Source organism: Petromyzon marinus, chromosome 9, assembly GCF_048934315.1.
Source record: "Petromyzon marinus isolate PM22_M1 ecotype Great Lakes invasive population chromosome 9, UKy_Petmar_22M1.pri1.0, whole genome shotgun sequence".
Lineage (NCBI taxonomy): Eukaryota > Metazoa > Chordata > Hyperoartia > Petromyzontiformes > Petromyzontidae > Petromyzon > Petromyzon marinus.
This window is the reverse complement of record NC_133675.1, coordinates 2,901,744-2,918,128: the sequence shown is the minus strand read 5'-3', so window position 1 is coordinate 2,918,128 and position 16,385 is coordinate 2,901,744. Positions and strand designations below refer to the sequence as shown.

General features: G+C 54.9%; 1 protein-coding gene across 1 annotated transcript in view; it reads right to left on the bottom strand.

The window, feature by feature from the left end:
* Positions 1–16,385, bottom strand: part of SFI1 (SFI1 centrin binding protein) — a 55,564-nt gene that overhangs the window by 23,293 nt on the left and 15,886 nt on the right. Inside the window, exons 8-17 of the mRNA XM_032950858.2 lie at positions 15,803–15,964; positions 14,758–14,828; positions 13,273–13,365; positions 11,541–11,638; positions 10,922–10,988; positions 8,926–9,056; positions 5,625–5,706; positions 4,324–4,502; positions 3,187–3,262; positions 2,895–2,990 (exon numbers count right to left, since the gene is read on the bottom strand). Of these exons, the coding sequence (XP_032806749.2) occupies positions 2,895–2,990; positions 3,187–3,262; positions 4,324–4,502; positions 5,625–5,706; positions 8,926–9,056; positions 10,922–10,988; positions 11,541–11,638; positions 13,273–13,365; positions 14,758–14,828; positions 15,803–15,964 (1,055 nt within the window). The remainder of the gene's footprint in view (positions 1–2,894; positions 2,991–3,186; positions 3,263–4,323; positions 4,503–5,624; positions 5,707–8,925; positions 9,057–10,921; positions 10,989–11,540; positions 11,639–13,272; positions 13,366–14,757; positions 14,829–15,802; positions 15,965–16,385) is intronic.

Sequence of the window (16,385 nt, the reverse complement as noted above, 5' to 3'; positions counted from 1 at the left end):
GAACCCGTTCAGTGGTCTAGATTGTTGTTATGATGTCATATAGGGCAGTCTGTGCACAAACGCTACCCTCCCTCAGCATTTCGCTTGGGAGATCATCTCGACCCGGTGCCTTTCCTGGTCTCAGACTCCGGATCGCCATCAGTACTTCCTCAACAGATGGCACCTCAGCCAGCCACTCACAGGGGGTGACTTCTTTCAATATTTGAGGCACCGCAGCCTGAGCAGGGTCATCCCCACTTTGTGCCACGACGTTTTCCTGGCTGAGGAATTTCCCCTCCCCGAGGACCTCACAGAAATGCTCAGCAAATCTGCAAACCTGTTCCTGAGGGTCGGAGATTGGATCACCGTTTTTTCCCCTAATGATGGAAATAGGTGTGGCGCTGCAGGTTACTTTTTTGATGGAGTTAAATAGAGATTTGTGATCACGGGCCACTGAGGCAGACTCCATCTCCTCAGCAACCCGCGACCACCACCCATCCTCGCAGCGCCTCACAGCTCTCCGAACCTCCGAGCGAAGGCTGCGGTAAGCCTCCTCATTCTGACGTGGGATTCTGTAGCCGATGACAGTGGGCCTGTTGCTTTTTCTCAACCATCCTGAACACCTCCTCTGTCAGCCAGGGTCTCTGGGGAGGTCTGGACCGCGTACCCAAAGCAGCCATTGCAGCTGCATGAATCACAGTCCTAAACCTCGCCCATTTACCCTCGACATCAGGAGGAGTGGGGGAAGATGCCAACCCCAGCTGCAAGCGATGATGAAATTCTCGCTTGCAACTTTCATCAGATAACTGAGACCAGGCCACTTTAGGTTGGAATGGGGTCCTGGGTGTACACCCACCACTGGAGTGGAAGAATGGCAGGCGCATCTTACAGATGACTAGTCGATGGTCAGAGGGCAGATCAGCTCCACGGTAGGTCCTGGTGTCAAGGACATGGGCTCGCATCCGCTGGTCCGTCACTATGTAGTCCAGCAGAAGTTCTTGCTTGGACCCGGCATGCATCCATGATGTTGTGTGGATGCGCCGATGCCGGAACAGCGTGTTGGTAATTACAAGCCCATGGGCTGCACAAACATCTAGCAGCCTCCTACCATTGTTATTGAGCTGATATGGCCCATGCCCTCCAATCACTCCAGACCAGGTGCCAGCATCATGACCAACTCGGGCATTGAAGTCACCCAACAAGATGACTCTATCCCGAGGGGCCACTTTAGCCAGCACCTGTGACAGGAGGTCATAAAAGGCATCTGACTCATCGGCTTTGCCTGCATCCCTCCACGGATGTTCGTCTTCGGTGGGGGCATAAGTAACCATGACCGCCACTCCTCGCCTCCGGTTGATGGGAAGGTGAGCCCAAAGTAGCCTGGGGCTTACAGCTTCCCACACCTCACCGCCAAGCTCCCACGCCCCCTTCATTCTTTTGTTCAAAAGAAGAGCTACACCCTGTTGTTTGGCAGTCTGCTGCCCCGAGTAGAGGACTGTCCACCCCTCATGGTGCCATGAGCCAGAACCGGCCCACCGGACCTCCTGAATGCCACAGAGATCCAGGCGGTACCGGTCCAGCTCCCGACAGAGGAGTGGCAGCCTCTCCTCCGCAGTGAGCGTTCGAACATTCCACGTGGCCATCCGTAGTGGCTTTTCGCTGTTTCTGGAGGAGCCCCGAAGGTAGACATTCAATATCCTGGCTCCGCCAATTGGGGTTTGGCCAGGAGATGTCATAGACGCCTATCCCCCCTGGGGCCTCCGGCACAAGCTTATAAGTTAAATTTTGTATTCGTAGTTTAGTGGTAATTAATTGAAGGTGGAGGGGTTACCAGCCCCTTGCACCCGTCCAGAGCCCCCGTTTAGCCACTGTGGTGGACACAGACGCCATGAGGGGAGGAGCCAATCGGAATTGAACCTCCCCCCACAGCACTGTCTAAGACAGAGTTGACCGTCCGGCACCGCGAGGAAGTAGGGGGTTGTTTTGCTCGTACGTACACACACGCACATGCACACACTGACACGTCTGAATAGGATGTTTATGGGCATCACAAAAGGGGCTTGGGCGATATCCCGCTTTGCCCGTGCGGCGACGCAACAATTAGAGGAGAACAAAATTTATTATTCCAGCGCCGCGCCGTTGAAAATTGGCAGTGGTTGACCAGTCATCTGCGCGCTAACGAGCACTAATGAATTAAAAGGCATTTCGATGCAAATTCAACTCGGGCCGCCCAGAGACTTCGCGCAGCGCCGCCGCGCTTCTGGCCGCGCCAAATCCTGAGCGCGAATCGCCGGCCCTCGGGCAGAGCGAGCCACGGGAATTCGTGCGATGAGGGGGGGGGGGGTAGTAGGGAGGGGGGTCACATGACAGCCAACCGAGCCAGATGACAGCCAACCGCGTTCCATCAGCTGGCACACACGGCAGCCAGGTTGGCGGTAGCCAGTCAGTAGTCGGAGCTCCCAGTTCAGAGAACATGAGCTCAAATCACCGCTAGGGTCAACTCAACTCCATGCAAATGGGAAGTGCTCGGGATTTCACACCTCCAATTGGCACGGTTGGCTACGTACGGTGCGAAAGAAGTTCAACATACGCACAACGTACGTACATACGTGACGGCCAACCGAGTCATGACAGCCAAAAAGACCATCATGTGACCCCCTGCTGCCACACGAAAGCGCAAATACCATGAGCTCCATACTCTTTGATTCTTTGAGCTCCGTCCGTCTGTCCGTTGAGTTGGTGGGGGGGGGGGGCATGATAACGCTCAATAGAGATGAACCACTGTTAAATTACACTTTAGTGCAACGCCGCGTTTCTATTCGGAGCTCTCCCCAAAGAAAACCGGGCGAATTGATCCAAGTGTTGCCCAAAATCTGGGAGCCACAAAACCAGTGCTTAAAGGCCGTTTCGCTCACCTTCCACGTCGCCATGTGAAGCTGCAACACCTTGAGCCTGCAGTGCGAGTCGGCCCGAGCGAGCAAGTCTCTCTTCTCCCTCTCACGCCGCACAAACTGAAACGACGGGGGGGGGGGGGGGGGTTAGCGGAGCGGCGGGGAGACAGGAGGGGAGAAGGGGAGCACAAATTTACTCTCGTAATTAACTCCAAGGAGCCTGCAACGTTTCTGCGTGGGCGTTTTATTGCGTTTCGTTTTGTTTTATTTTACGCCGATGCCACGCGACGCGACTGAATAATAAATGAAGGCTCACCGCCCTCCACGCTTGCCACGAGACGCTCAGACGCTGCCTGCATCTGCGCTGGACCACCAAGCCCTCGCGCACTCGGCTGCGGGGAAGACATGAGATGCAGATTCGATGCCAGCGAGTGTGAATATGCTGATGATGATGATGGCAGTGTGGGGAGCGGTAGTGCAACGGTTAGCGCTACGCTGCGCTACGAACCCAGTGACCAGAGTTCTATTCCTGCTCACGGCCAACACGAGTGACGATTATCCGAAACGGTCCTGAGCCTCCCCTAGGTCGGCTCAGCCTCAAATGAGTACCTCGTGTGACGTGTAAGCATCACTTGGGAGAAAAAGGATCGCTGGGTGTGGTGCTGGCACCCACCCCATCGTGTGCCATGCCGGCCGTCATAGGTGTTTCGCTAACAGCACTTGCCCCATCAGTCTGTTAAGGCTATATGGGGGATCTTTGTCTTTGATTATCGTAGTGATGATGGTGCTGCACCAGTGCTGGGCTCCACCAGGCCGGTTCTCCTTTATATGAATGAACTTCTTTCGCACCGTACATAGCCAACCATGCTAATCGGAGGTGCAGGGGAATGACAGCTCCTGAAATCTGCGTGCACTTGAGTGACCATCTCCTGGTGAAAGTGCTGGTGGATGAAGCCACTACCGGCACATTCCAGTTCAGAATGAGCGTCTTTATTTCAGAATGAGAAACTTTATTTCGACTGGAGGAATCCAATGAGTGATGAAGCTCTTTTTCACACGTGCACATTCCCTCAGTGGCTCAGTGGGGTCTCTGCGAGTTTGTGGGTCTCTACGCGAGTCGATGAGTGTAGGAGTTCTCGATCAGAGAAAGCGCCGACGATGACGCCACTACCAGCGCATTGCAGTTCGTCAATGAATCCGCCTGCATACATTCTCAGCTGAGACTGTAAAACCCGGCACGGAGTTTGCACCCTCCTCAACCAGGAGCCACGATCTGCCACTCGCCCGCCGTGCGATGTCTAAGGAGGTTCCTCCGAGGCACCCTAGGTCAGAGCGCAGTCACAACCTTGCCCGGCACAGGCTACACCGTGCCACGCTGGGGGTCGCAGAGTTTAATTGTAACCGGCGGGGAGATTTACACGGCTAACGAAGCACATAGGCACAGACGCCGCACCTCTCCTTGGCTCTCGCGACGAAGCTTCTCCAAGCGAGCAGGCAACGGCGCAACGACCGAGCGCGGTGATACGCCACGGCCTGGGCTTCTTTTCGCCTGTCGTCCTCCACATCCGCCGTGCGCTTCCGCCACAGGAAAAAGATCCCGGCCCGCAGCTGGTGCTCGTGGTGCAGGATGGCCTGAGACGGCCAAGAGAGGTCGTTCGGGGAAAAAACGAGCGGCCGTCGGTCGGGAAGGTCCCGAGGACCCACAAGATACGCCTTCGCGCGACGTTCGTTCACGATTAGCATCGCTAATGAGAACAACATCCCCGGTAAAGCTGAATAGCTGAGACGCATCGGCGAGAGACGCAGGGGCCCAGATGTCAATTTTAATTTGTATTAAAAAGCAAAGTGATGCTAATATGGGAAAATAGCACAACACGGTTGCAGCGGTAAAGAAGAAGTCAAATCAAAGTCAAAGTGATTTTTCCGCTGCTCAAACGGGCACTGAGGTATTGGTGCCCATCTTCTGCTTACAAGCCCCTGCAGAGCCAGCGGTGGGAATTTCACATTCCTCGGATGTTGACATCAAATGATGTCGAGTCAAAACCTAAGCAGGAACTGAACTCGCAGCGTTCCGATTGCCGCCCGCTCTGCAGCTGAGCCACATGACCGCGACGTGAATTTGTATTCACGAACAAAGTAAATCACGGAGCAGAGCACAAGAGGATGTGGAGTAGTGGAGACATGGTTGATTTTGTGTGCGCTGCACCCTGAACCCAGAGACCTGAGTTTGATTCCTGGCCACGGCTAACATCAGTTGGCGGGCGATATCAGGACCGGTCCTGGGCACCCCCATCACCGACCCGCACCGACCAGCAGTGGTGAGGTGTGGTCAAACAATCCCCGAGGGGTTTACACGGCGTGGGGAGGCGCTCATCCAGCAGCGGATTCAGAAAAGTGCTGCACACCATAAAAATTATTGTAATTATAAAACCAGAATAGCATCGACTGTGAGATTAACCCATTTCACTCAAATGCCGTCGATTCAGTATCACGCCATATAGCAGAGACACCAATTAGCAACACTCTGCATTAGTAATTACAACTGAACATTAAGTTACTTCGCTGCATAGCACTGGGAATTTCCTTCTAACGACATCGACCCTTTTACAATTATACGCCGTAAATTTCATTAACCCCATAAAACGAGCTACCGGCAATCTTACTAATTGTTCCCCCATTAAAATACTTTACGCTGTTGCATTAACGAGGGTGGAGGAGGTGGGGGGAGCAGCACAAAGGGGGGGGGTCCCGCACCATCCTCTCGGCGAGCCGCTCCTCGCGCTTGCTCCCCGCCTGCTCCCACCAGCGGTGGAACACCCACGCTCCGACTGTCGCCCTGTGAGGGGGAGACGCAGAAAACAGGGAGCAAAGATCACGGCACGCGCACGCCGTGATCGCGATGCCAACAATAACAGCAATAGTCTTCTTCTTGGTTCTTTCGGTAAAGTCACGTAGAAGGGAAATAATAAAATAATAAAATAAAACATTATAAAATTTAATTCTCACGATGTTTCAGCCACAACACAAGTAGCCGTCCTCAGGTGATGAAACAGAACTGTCGGAAAGACAGCGCTCCGATGAACCACTGCTAAGCTTGGCAGCGTCTTTTAAGCTGGGTGGGAGGAGCAGTAGTACCGGAGTAACGATTACAATTACTATCATTGCGCCATCGTCACCACGCGGGGCTATCTTCGCGAAGGCGCCGGTTCCGCGTGGCTCCCTACTCGTTGCCGAATGACGGCACGGCATCATTAAAGTGCGCCGGCGAAACGGAAGGCGCGTTGGTGGTATCCTCGCTGAGTGCTCCCGCAGCATTGACCAGGGCGGCCGCCGGGGCTCCGACCAGCGGAACTCGACGGTCGTCAACAACCACGCCCGCCGCTCCGCCAGGTCGCGCTCGCGCGTCTCCGGGACCCTCTCACAGCAATCGGCCATGGCTTTTACAGGGTAAGTTCGTAATAGCAACACAACCGTATCGTGAAGTTTCATTCATAATGGATCATCTTTCCGAGAGTTATCGTGCCCCCCGCCCCCGCCCTGTTACAGACAGACGGACGGACACGGCTAATGCATTAATGCCTTCAACCTTAGTTGGAAAGCATAAAAAAGGAACCCGCGCACGGCATCACTCTCGCTCGCCACGCAACGGCACAGTGCACTTCAATCTCCCGCTCGCGGTGTAAACTACAGGGCCACGGGCAGATTTATTAAAGTTCCGCGCAGCCAAGGTACGGCGCAGAGGTACGCTGCAGCAATACATTAAAACCGGGAGGGAAGAAGGAGAAAAACTCCCCCCCCCCGAGGGAGAGAGACTTGCGGGGGGAACGCGATCGTTAATTTGGTCGCCTCGTCACTCAGCGCGTTAGCGGAGGGGGGGGGGACGCGTTTTTAATCTGCCCTTCACAGGCGACGGCTTCCGACTCAGCACCGACTGCCGCTCCGGCCATGCGGGGTTTCTCGCCCGGTGCTCTCCTCCGTGTCCTCCAAGGTGGGGAGGGTCGGGGGGGCATTCGCCAAACACTCGGCAATCCATCCACCCGCGAAAACTTAAAATCGGCAAATAATCATCCCAAACAGGGAGCTCCTGATAAACGGAGTTTTGAGATTCGGCGCGTGTCGGAGATAAAGGTCAGGACAGCTGCCCACCGCCGCCCTCAACTCCGAAATGTTGACAGAGGGAGGCTTAATAATATTCTTCACATGTCACATGGCTACTCGACATTGCCCCCCCCCCTCCCCCCCTTGGCTACCCGCCTCCCCCGATAAATTAAAAACCACATGACTCCTACAGTGAGCCGGCTTTCTCAGCAGGGTTGAGCCCGGATAGCGGCTGGATGAGCGGCCTCCATGTTACTTTAGGCTGCTGCCAGGGGCACGTGACGGACAAGCAGATTACGGTGCAGTAACATCTATTGTTGTGCTGTACTTCCATGCTCCAACATCTCTGCTTCCCTCCTGCACTGCCCAGTGCGACGAACCATGGTCGAGAATAACCCCCAGAATCCTCCCGAGCATACAGGGAGGACCCTCATCCAGCAGCGAACTGAGAATGGGGCCGCTTGCGTGCGCACGTTTTGCGACGCGGCACGGGGGCGGTGGTGACGAGCACGCGGCCCCCCTCGGCCGTCCCCGGCCTCTGGAGTCACCTTCGCACGGCGGGCTCCCGTTCCTCACTCCGCAGCTCGTAACTCACGGCGCGTCGGGGAGGCACGGGTTATTTAGCGCCCGGATTAAACAGCCAGGGCGGGAGGTGGGGGGGGGGTCAGGGGGGGTCAGAGGGGGGTCAAGGAGGATCGCGGCGCCGCGCCGGTACCGCCGACCTCCTGGACGCGCGCCGGGCTCGGTGTATTGCGGCGAAGCCAAAAACTTTGACAACGTTCGACAATTTAACACCGCGGCCTTGGACGGAACGAGTGTATGGACCTTCTTCCCAGAGAGGCCAGAAAGGCAGAGGGCCTGCCTCTCTCTCTGTGCCCAAAATGTCACTCTCTCACACATTGTTTCTTTTTAAGGCCACAGTGTCGTTGATGATGAGTGTGTCGAGGTCATTTTTGTGTTGAGTTGATGGCCATCACCTGGTTGCCGATGACTGCACACAAAAAAATAAGCCGTAATAATGAGTGCGCAGTTGTAGAGGCCCGTGAAGTGCTCTGTTGGAATATTCAATTCACACCAATGTTTAGTTGTTTCGCGAAAAAATCCCGTGTAGCCAGTTACCCCGCTAGGTTTGCAAGGCAGATCCGTGGTGCTGTCAGCGCAGGACAAGAGCGATCGGTACGGAGGAACAGGAAATATCGGAATAGAATTAATGCATCAGAGATGCAGGCAAAAAATAATGCACGGAGAACAAAAATGAACATTATAAAAATAAACGACAGGCATATTGCCCCAGAACAAGGATGAGATAATTCATGGTTGGTAGAGGCTGTGTGGCTATGTGGTGGGTAGCATGGGGCAGTGTATTTGCAATTTTTTTCTTACAATATTTTAAGCTAGGCATGTGACGATTCACCCCCAAATTGATTTGATGAATTGTCACGAATCAGAGTATCGATTCGATTTCTTTATTAAAAAAAAACGTTGTTGTGAATGTAGCGTCTCTAGTGACTGCGGTGGTGATGCGATCCGGTTAAATTAATATAAAAAATCATAAATAACGGACGTGTCCCCTTGCTAGTTTACCTATTAGTGCAAAAATCACCATTAATGGGTGTCAACATGCCTGTGATTAAAATGTTTATAAATTTCCCCGAGCCAACTTTTCAAAACGGGACATTTATTTAATTTAATATCGATTCATGTCCCTGCGGCATTTTCAATTTCTCCTCGAGCGCGATTGCCATTGCTACGATTTCTGTTTGCTTCCTTGCCGTATATGATCGTTACTGCTCTCGTGACGTTGGCGACCCAGGGTCAACCCTTGCGCAGGAGACTCACCCTGGCCTCCCGACTTCTCGCCCGGATTAAACAAATGTCGACTCGGATTCGGCGCACGCACCGCGAGCGCGAGCATCGGTTCCGAACGGTTCCAAGCGACGATTGAACGCGCCGTCACCTGCGGAAGAGGGCGGCTTCCCCCTCCATCTCCCGCTGCCTCCTGCGCCGCACAGCGTACGCTCTCCACTGGCCCAGCGCTCGGGGCAGCACGCGGCTCGCGTGGCGAGCAGCGGCGACGCTCAGTCGTGACTGCACACGCATGCACAAAGAGAAAGTTACCCCTGCGCCCCCCCCCCCTGCCCCCCACCCCCCCGTTATAGCCTTAACGGACTGTTGGGGCAAGTGCTGTTTCCGAGTAGCACCTTACGAAGGCCGGCCCGGCACACGATGGGGTGGGTGTGTGACACCACTCACGAGTGGCGATGTTTACACACCGCACCAGGTACTCAATCGAGGCCGATTCGACCTAGGGGACGGCCCAGGACCAGTTCACATAAGCCGTCAGTGGTGTTGGCCGTAAGTGGGAATTGAACTCGGGTCACCGGCTTCAAAGCGCGGGGCGCTAACCGCGACACTACGGCTCCCCACGCACCCGTAAGCGTGCGAGTACACACGTGCGCACACACGTACGCACGATAATGCACGCGCACGTACACGAAATGCGCACACACACGGGAGCAGCACGGACATCACAAGTTCTGCAGTCACAAACCTTCCCAATCTGGCTCAATAATCGATAAGAAACTCTTATGTGCTGTTGGAACAGTGCTGTTTGTTGCCGGCCGCTTGGCACTTTGACTCTTTCGAGCTGTGCTCGACACAACCGTGATGAAAACAAACAAAAAACACAACACAGAGTCGCCGCCAACCCCCCGTAGCAGCAGCACGCGCTGGCGACACGGCGCAAGCCAATTGTGATGATGTCACCGTCCGATTACATAACGTGCGTCTCCATTTACCCGACTATCCCCCGCCCCCCGCCCCCCGTTGTGTTTCTCCTTGAAAGAGACATCACGATCATCCGTCCAGTTGCCGTATCCCCGTTTTGACAACAACAAAAAAAAAATTCCTCCCCGGTTGTGATTGCTGAAGTTGTAAATATCCCCCCCCCCCTCTCCTCCCTCACCCTTCGCTTGTAAATCTCCGCGCATAATCACCCGCGCCCCCCACTCGCGTGGCGTGGAACTGTCTCGCAAAACCACTCCCGGGGCACCTCCTCCCCCCCCCCCCGTGTCTCCCCCAACAATTCGCCGCCCCCTTCCCAGTTACGCGCGGAGTCTCGAGACGCGCACGAGCCGCTTTACGAATCCAAATCGTTTCGTGCCGTCGCCGCGTTGCCCCCCGCCCCCCCACCCCCCCGCCCGCCCCCCCCCCCCAACTGCCCCCCCCCCCCCCCCCCCACCCAGTCTTGCGGGAGCCCTTCAGCTCGTTTAGCATGCGAGCTCTCGACAACGGCCGTCTCTGTCCTTGACTTCTGCCGGTGCAGCTGGAAGCGAGGCGGCTTGTGGGTGCCGACTGGGCAGAGAAGTAGCCCCCCCCCCCCCACCGCCCCCCACCCCCCCCGCATTTGAGGCCGGTGTGACTGGCGGTGTTGGCGCGGTACACACGAAGCTGCAGCGGGCGGGCGGGCACTCACAGGGCCGCAAGACGGGAGCACAAAGCGAGAGCGGCTTGCCGGTCCGATGGCTCGCCGCGCCACGCGGACAGCCAGGGTGGCGGGTGACGGTGGGGGGGCCGCCACCCCCGCCCCTCCACCCCCGCCCCTCGCTTCGAGCAGCGTGATCGATAATAAGCAGCGGCCAGGGGAATCAATGCGACCGTTTCACTAAGGGGAGCGTTTATCAATGAAATTAAGTATCCATACACACGGCCCGGTTTCTTGGTTTAGGCAAAACAGTAATTGCAATAGTAATTGTAAAGATTAGACGGGGGGTGGGGGGGAAAATCACTTTTAATGAGGTTATGTAATATTTCTGCTCTCGTGATTGTGCTCGGTATAATAAATCCATGCGACAGACCAAAGCGCGCGCGCTGCCTTCAATAATGCGCCGAGGATCAAGAGGGCGTTTCATTCGCGACAGAGAGCGTGGAGTGAGGGTGGGGCGAGCGCATACCTCGTGCGCCTTTGTGGTGCGGGCGCGGTGAAGCCAGCACCGCACGGCCCTTCTGACCAAAGACCTCCTGGCAGTACACACACACACACACACCGGCACCCGGTCACGCCAACGCACCAACGCATCAACGCACCGGGACACGTCCACACCATCGCATGGACTCACTTTGCCCCGTCATAGGAATGTGGCATATCCATCTCCGGCTCAGATCTAAGTCGCCTCCCATGATCATTTAATCGGGAACCTAATTTGACATTTGATTGCTCGACTGCTGGACTAACAGGCAGCTGTCTTCCTATGGTCGTCTCTCGGGCGGCGGGGGGAGTTGACCGGTTCACGTGGAGGCTTTTGAGACAGCTGGCAACTTCAGACGTGGCCTGGTGAATATCTGAAACGCGTCCCAATGAACGTGTGCCAATCACTGAAAGCGGACTTATTATTCTTATTATTTTTTATCTACAGCTGTCAAACATCACGAGTATCCCGAGTGGGAATTAAGCGGCGCTGAGGACTTAACCCCCCGGGGCAGGAGATAGCGGTGGAGGTTACTGCGAGTGCAGGGTGAGTGTACCGTTCGCACGGGACCGCTATCGACCCCGGTGATGGGAACTAGACGCACCTGCGATGCTCACAAGCGGCAGCGGTGAGCGAGGAGAGACGCTGCTCCTCCCTCTCGTCGCACGATCTCTGCCAGTGGCGCCAGCAACTCCGCATGAGCTGTTGGCGGTAAAAGTCGTCATCAGCATCGGCCATGATTTATCCACTGCTGGATGAAGGGCTTCCCAAGCCCTCGCCAACTCTCACATTCCCGCGATGCAATAATCCATCTATGTAACGATAAACTATTTTTATTTTACCAGGTAAGGCCCACCGGGCTATGTAGCTATTTTTTAGAAGCAACCTGGCCACAAATGATAGCTCAACTGAGTGGCTTATCGTGTGGAAATTTACAGGAGCCAAATATTCTAAACGCATGTTTATAAATGTAGAGAGAATAACCGGACAACCCGGAGAAAAATCCACGCAACCAAATATACAGGCGTCAGGGTCGGGATCAAACCAACGACCTCCTGTATACCAAGGAAGGTAGTTAACATCTCGGCACAGTGGCGCCCCGGCTTCTGCACAGGAGCCGATTTCATCTTAACTCCGTCTCCACGGTGAACGTCCTCTCGGATGCGTTTCTCTCCTTTGGCTGTCGCTCCGTCCTTAGTCTCAACCGCCGGATATCGTCCCTTCTGGCCGTGACGATGCATCCTGCTCAATCCCAGTAACTTCTCTTAATGGTCCATGCGATGCGTTCCTCTTCCTGTGACTCTCAATGTAACACCAAGCGTGCATTTCCCTTCGCACACTTTTCAGCTTCCATCCCATTGTCTTGATCAACTGTATGCCGTCACGCGCATGCAGGAGCTTCGTGGTCTTCCCCATCGAGCGCCCGAGCATTAAGCACTTCTGCCAAGTGCTACTGCGGCAGGCATCTTCAGGAGTCAGTTTATGATGTTATCAATCTCGCCTGCTATGCAGGAGGTCGGGGGTTCCATCCAGACCCTGACGCCTGCTGTATATTTGGAGTTTGATCGCGTGGATTTTTTCTCCAGGCCCTCCGGTTTTTCCCTCTTTAGAAACATGCGATTAGATAATTTTTATAATTTGGTTGCTATAAATTTCCACATGATAAGCCACTTCGTTGAAATACTATTTTTTAAAATAATCTAATAGCTCAGTGGATTTGACCTGGTAAAATAAAAAAAAACACTGTGATTTGTTTACCTATACTTTTCGCTCCTATCGTGTTTCTGTATTGGATGTTGTTGCAACGTTGTGACCCGCCCCTACTGGACATCTTTGAAAAAAAGATTTATAGCTCATCAGATTCAAACAGTATAAATAAAGATTCTGATCCTGAGAGCCGGGGGGGTGGGGGGGCGTTTGGTCCCCAACCCCCACCCGCCGCCCCTCCCCCCCGCCAGTGCTGGGGGCTACATTCCCCCACTGGCCCACACCCGCCGCCCCTCCCCCATGCGAGTGCTGGGGGCTACTTACACACTGGCCCCCACCCGCCGCCCCTCCCCCACGCCAGTGCTGGGGGCTACATTCCCCCACTGGCCCACACCCGCCACCCCTCCCCCCCCGCCAGTGCTGGGGGCTACTTACCCACTGGCCCCCACCCGCCGCTCCTCCCCCACGCCAGTGCTGGGGGCTACTTACCCACTGGCCCCCACCCGCCGCCCCTCCCCCCCGCCGCCCCTCCCCCACGCCAGTGCTGGGGGCTACTTACCCACTGGCCCCCACCCGCCGCCCCTCCCCCCCGCCGCCCCTCCCCCCCGCCAGTGCTGGGGGCTACGTACCCACTGTCGCCTCTGCTGCTCGGCCAGGACGGCGTGAATCCTGGCGTCGCGCGCCGCGGTCGCGTGCCCCTGCAGCGCGAGGAGGCTCCGCCGCTGGGGCCACACGGAGGAGGACGAAGGCAGTGGAGAGAACGATGAGTTCGTGTCACACCGGGCGAGGTTTTAGAGTCTCTTCTTTTTAAAATCCAATTTTACTCCGGGTGATGCGGCATGATACTAAGAATCCACTTGGAACTCTCGCACAAGTGGAAACCGTCAGGAAAACCGCCCATAGAAGCGGATGCTACAGAACTACGTCTGAAATGCCTCCAAGTGAACTCTGGCCCCTATGAGGGAAATGTTTAAGGCAAACACTCGCTTGCGACTGGATGAATTTGTCACAATTCGCTGCTGCGATTGTATTCAATAATTTTTCTTTTATAACAACACTGCGGAGAACGGTAGCGCCTCCAATGGCTGCAAGGGATCACGCGATCTCACAACACCCAACGTAAATGCAAATTGCGGGTAATCGATTCTTACACGCGCGTGCATCGCAAGCGTAGCAATTCCATCTGAATCTCCGAATCGTTACAAGTCTACACCGAGTACACACACACGAGTACACACACACACACACGCGCGCCACGTGCACACGCCAGCGCCCGCGCAAATTCCACACGCTGCTTGCCACTTGCGCAATTATTAACGCCGACGAGAGCAACGCGCCCGCGTCAAGCAGCTCGCGTCACCGGCTGTTATGGCAGTTGGCATTGTAATTGACTGGCTGATGATATGTAATGAAAATAAACCAATTACGCGGCGTTTATCGCCATCTCTTGCTCCTCCAGTTGTTACGTTCAGGCACGAAAAGCCGACGCCAAGACGCACAGAGGAGACACAAGCAGATGGCGACTCCGCGTGAGCACGCCGCGGAAAATGCTTCACCTGGAAAGATATTTTTACCGCGGCATATGTTAGCTACCGTACCGATGCCATAAAAATATTACACGCCAGCACATCCGGAAGATTCAACGCAAGTCGTAGCTTGGGCTTTAATTAGACGCAACACCCCCCACCCCCACCCCCACCCCCCCGTGTTACCACCAAGGGCAAATTGCGACCAGTAGTAAGCTGTTGCATCTCGTTTCGGTGAAAGCGTAATTTAAAAGCAACCGAGTCGGCAAAAGTGTGCGGAGTAATTAGGCCTGACCTTAACGTAACCTTCCTTGTTGGGAGCAAAGAACGCGGTGCCTAACGCTCCGGTATTAACCCCGTCACGCGCCGTCCGTCCGTCACACGGCTCACGTGAACGCTGTGCGTTAACAGCCGCGCTTCGTAAATCAACGGCCGTAAACGTGAGTTAAACACGACGACGATTTCTACACTCGGGAGGTTATTCATTTGGTGCCCCCCCCAACCCCATCGATGCATTTGCGCGCCGGGCGGTCACCGTGCCCGCCCACCTCGAGGGCCGAGCGTAACATCGTCACCAAGCGGGCTTACCAGCAGCAGCCGGTCCTGGAACGCGCCAGCCTCTCGCCATCGATCCTGCTCGTCTTCCGCCAAAATCACGTCTGATCGTCAACGTTAGGGGGCTATCAGCAGGGTTATCGTACACAGGTTAATTATTAAAGCGTCCCACTTTACGTTTTGTATTCATGTACAGGTCAGGCCTCGTCGGTCAATGGTACTGGTTAACAGTTTCTTCTCTCTCTCCGAGTTGCAAAAAAAATATATAATTTGTCACAGCAGCGCGGCGCGCGAGTGATATCGCCGCGACGACCTCGCAAAACCTGACACATTATTGCGATTTACGCTCCCCCGATGTTATCCGGTTCTGGAAAGGATCTACAGCGTAACAAGCCTCGCGTCCAACGTGCAACGGTGGCCAACTTGTTTAACTCGAAAAAGTTGTCGGTATATGTTGTTTTACAGAAATAACAACGATACGGAGTTAAGTTTCACCGCCAACATTTTTTTTTAATATCGTTGACGCCCGTTGCCATTGGTCTAGGAAGATAAAGCCTGGACCAGTTTCAACTTTCTAGAGTCTCATCAGCATTGGGCCATTCAGTGAAAAAATTGTAGAAAGCCATTTGTGTAATCTTGGGGAATTGTGGGTAATTACGTAATACATCAGCACACAAGGGTCTGTTTGTTGATGTTCTTCTTCTTCTTCTGCATAACAATATTGTCTGAGTAGCGACCGTAATTCGATATCCAAATTTGAAATCCAGTTGAAGGCTTTTGGGGAAAATGAGCGAGCGCCTCTGGGACCGTGTGGAAATGATCGTAATGGCTCGAGGGTCCGCGCATATAACCAGCACCGGCCATTGCTCAAGGAGCAAGTCACGAGGCAACCAATCACATGCACGCATTCAAAATCATAAAGACAGATCATGCCCTCTTCGCTCTGACGATGCAAGCATTCAGCGGCCCATCGCAAGCGATTAGCTTGCGATGGGCCGCCTCCGTGAATTCGCCCAACAGAAATAATTACGCCCTACTTAAAAAAAAAATAAACGCGCGGTCACTGCGGCGGGGATACAATGGCGCCAGTGTAGGAGGGCCCGGCGCAAGCGGGCGCCAGCGGCCAGCGCCAACGCGGCTTCCAGCTTGTCCCTCTCTTGCTGGCGATCCTCCCAAGCCGAGCGCCAGCGTGCCACGCAGCTCGCCAGCGCACGGCGCTGGCACAGCCCCCTGGCTCGCTCTGACCACGGTGACGGAGGAGCAGGAGAGGCGCGAGTTTCCAGGAGACAGAAACGGTCACAACTTTGGCTCGCGGAGGGTAACAAAAGCCGTGCTCAGGTAGCGTGAAGGCCAGTTGCCGAGCCAGTGGATAAGTAAACGTGGCCAACATCGGCAGCTGCGGCCAGGAAATAGAAACGGTCATTGTGCCGAGAAAGGAGCAGGATAAGCCGGTAGTATCCCCCGCCCACGCCGTTTCACGCTGGTGGGAATGCCGTCCTTAATTGGAGTCGACTTTCCGTCGTGCTACGGTGTTGTCCATTAGGTAAATCAACTTCCTCTTCACGAGTAAACGCTTGTGCAGTTACTACTACAAACGGATTATTGACGCGAGGTGGGAGGGGGTTCGTTTTTTTTTTATTGTCGGGGGCTTCCAGGTACAC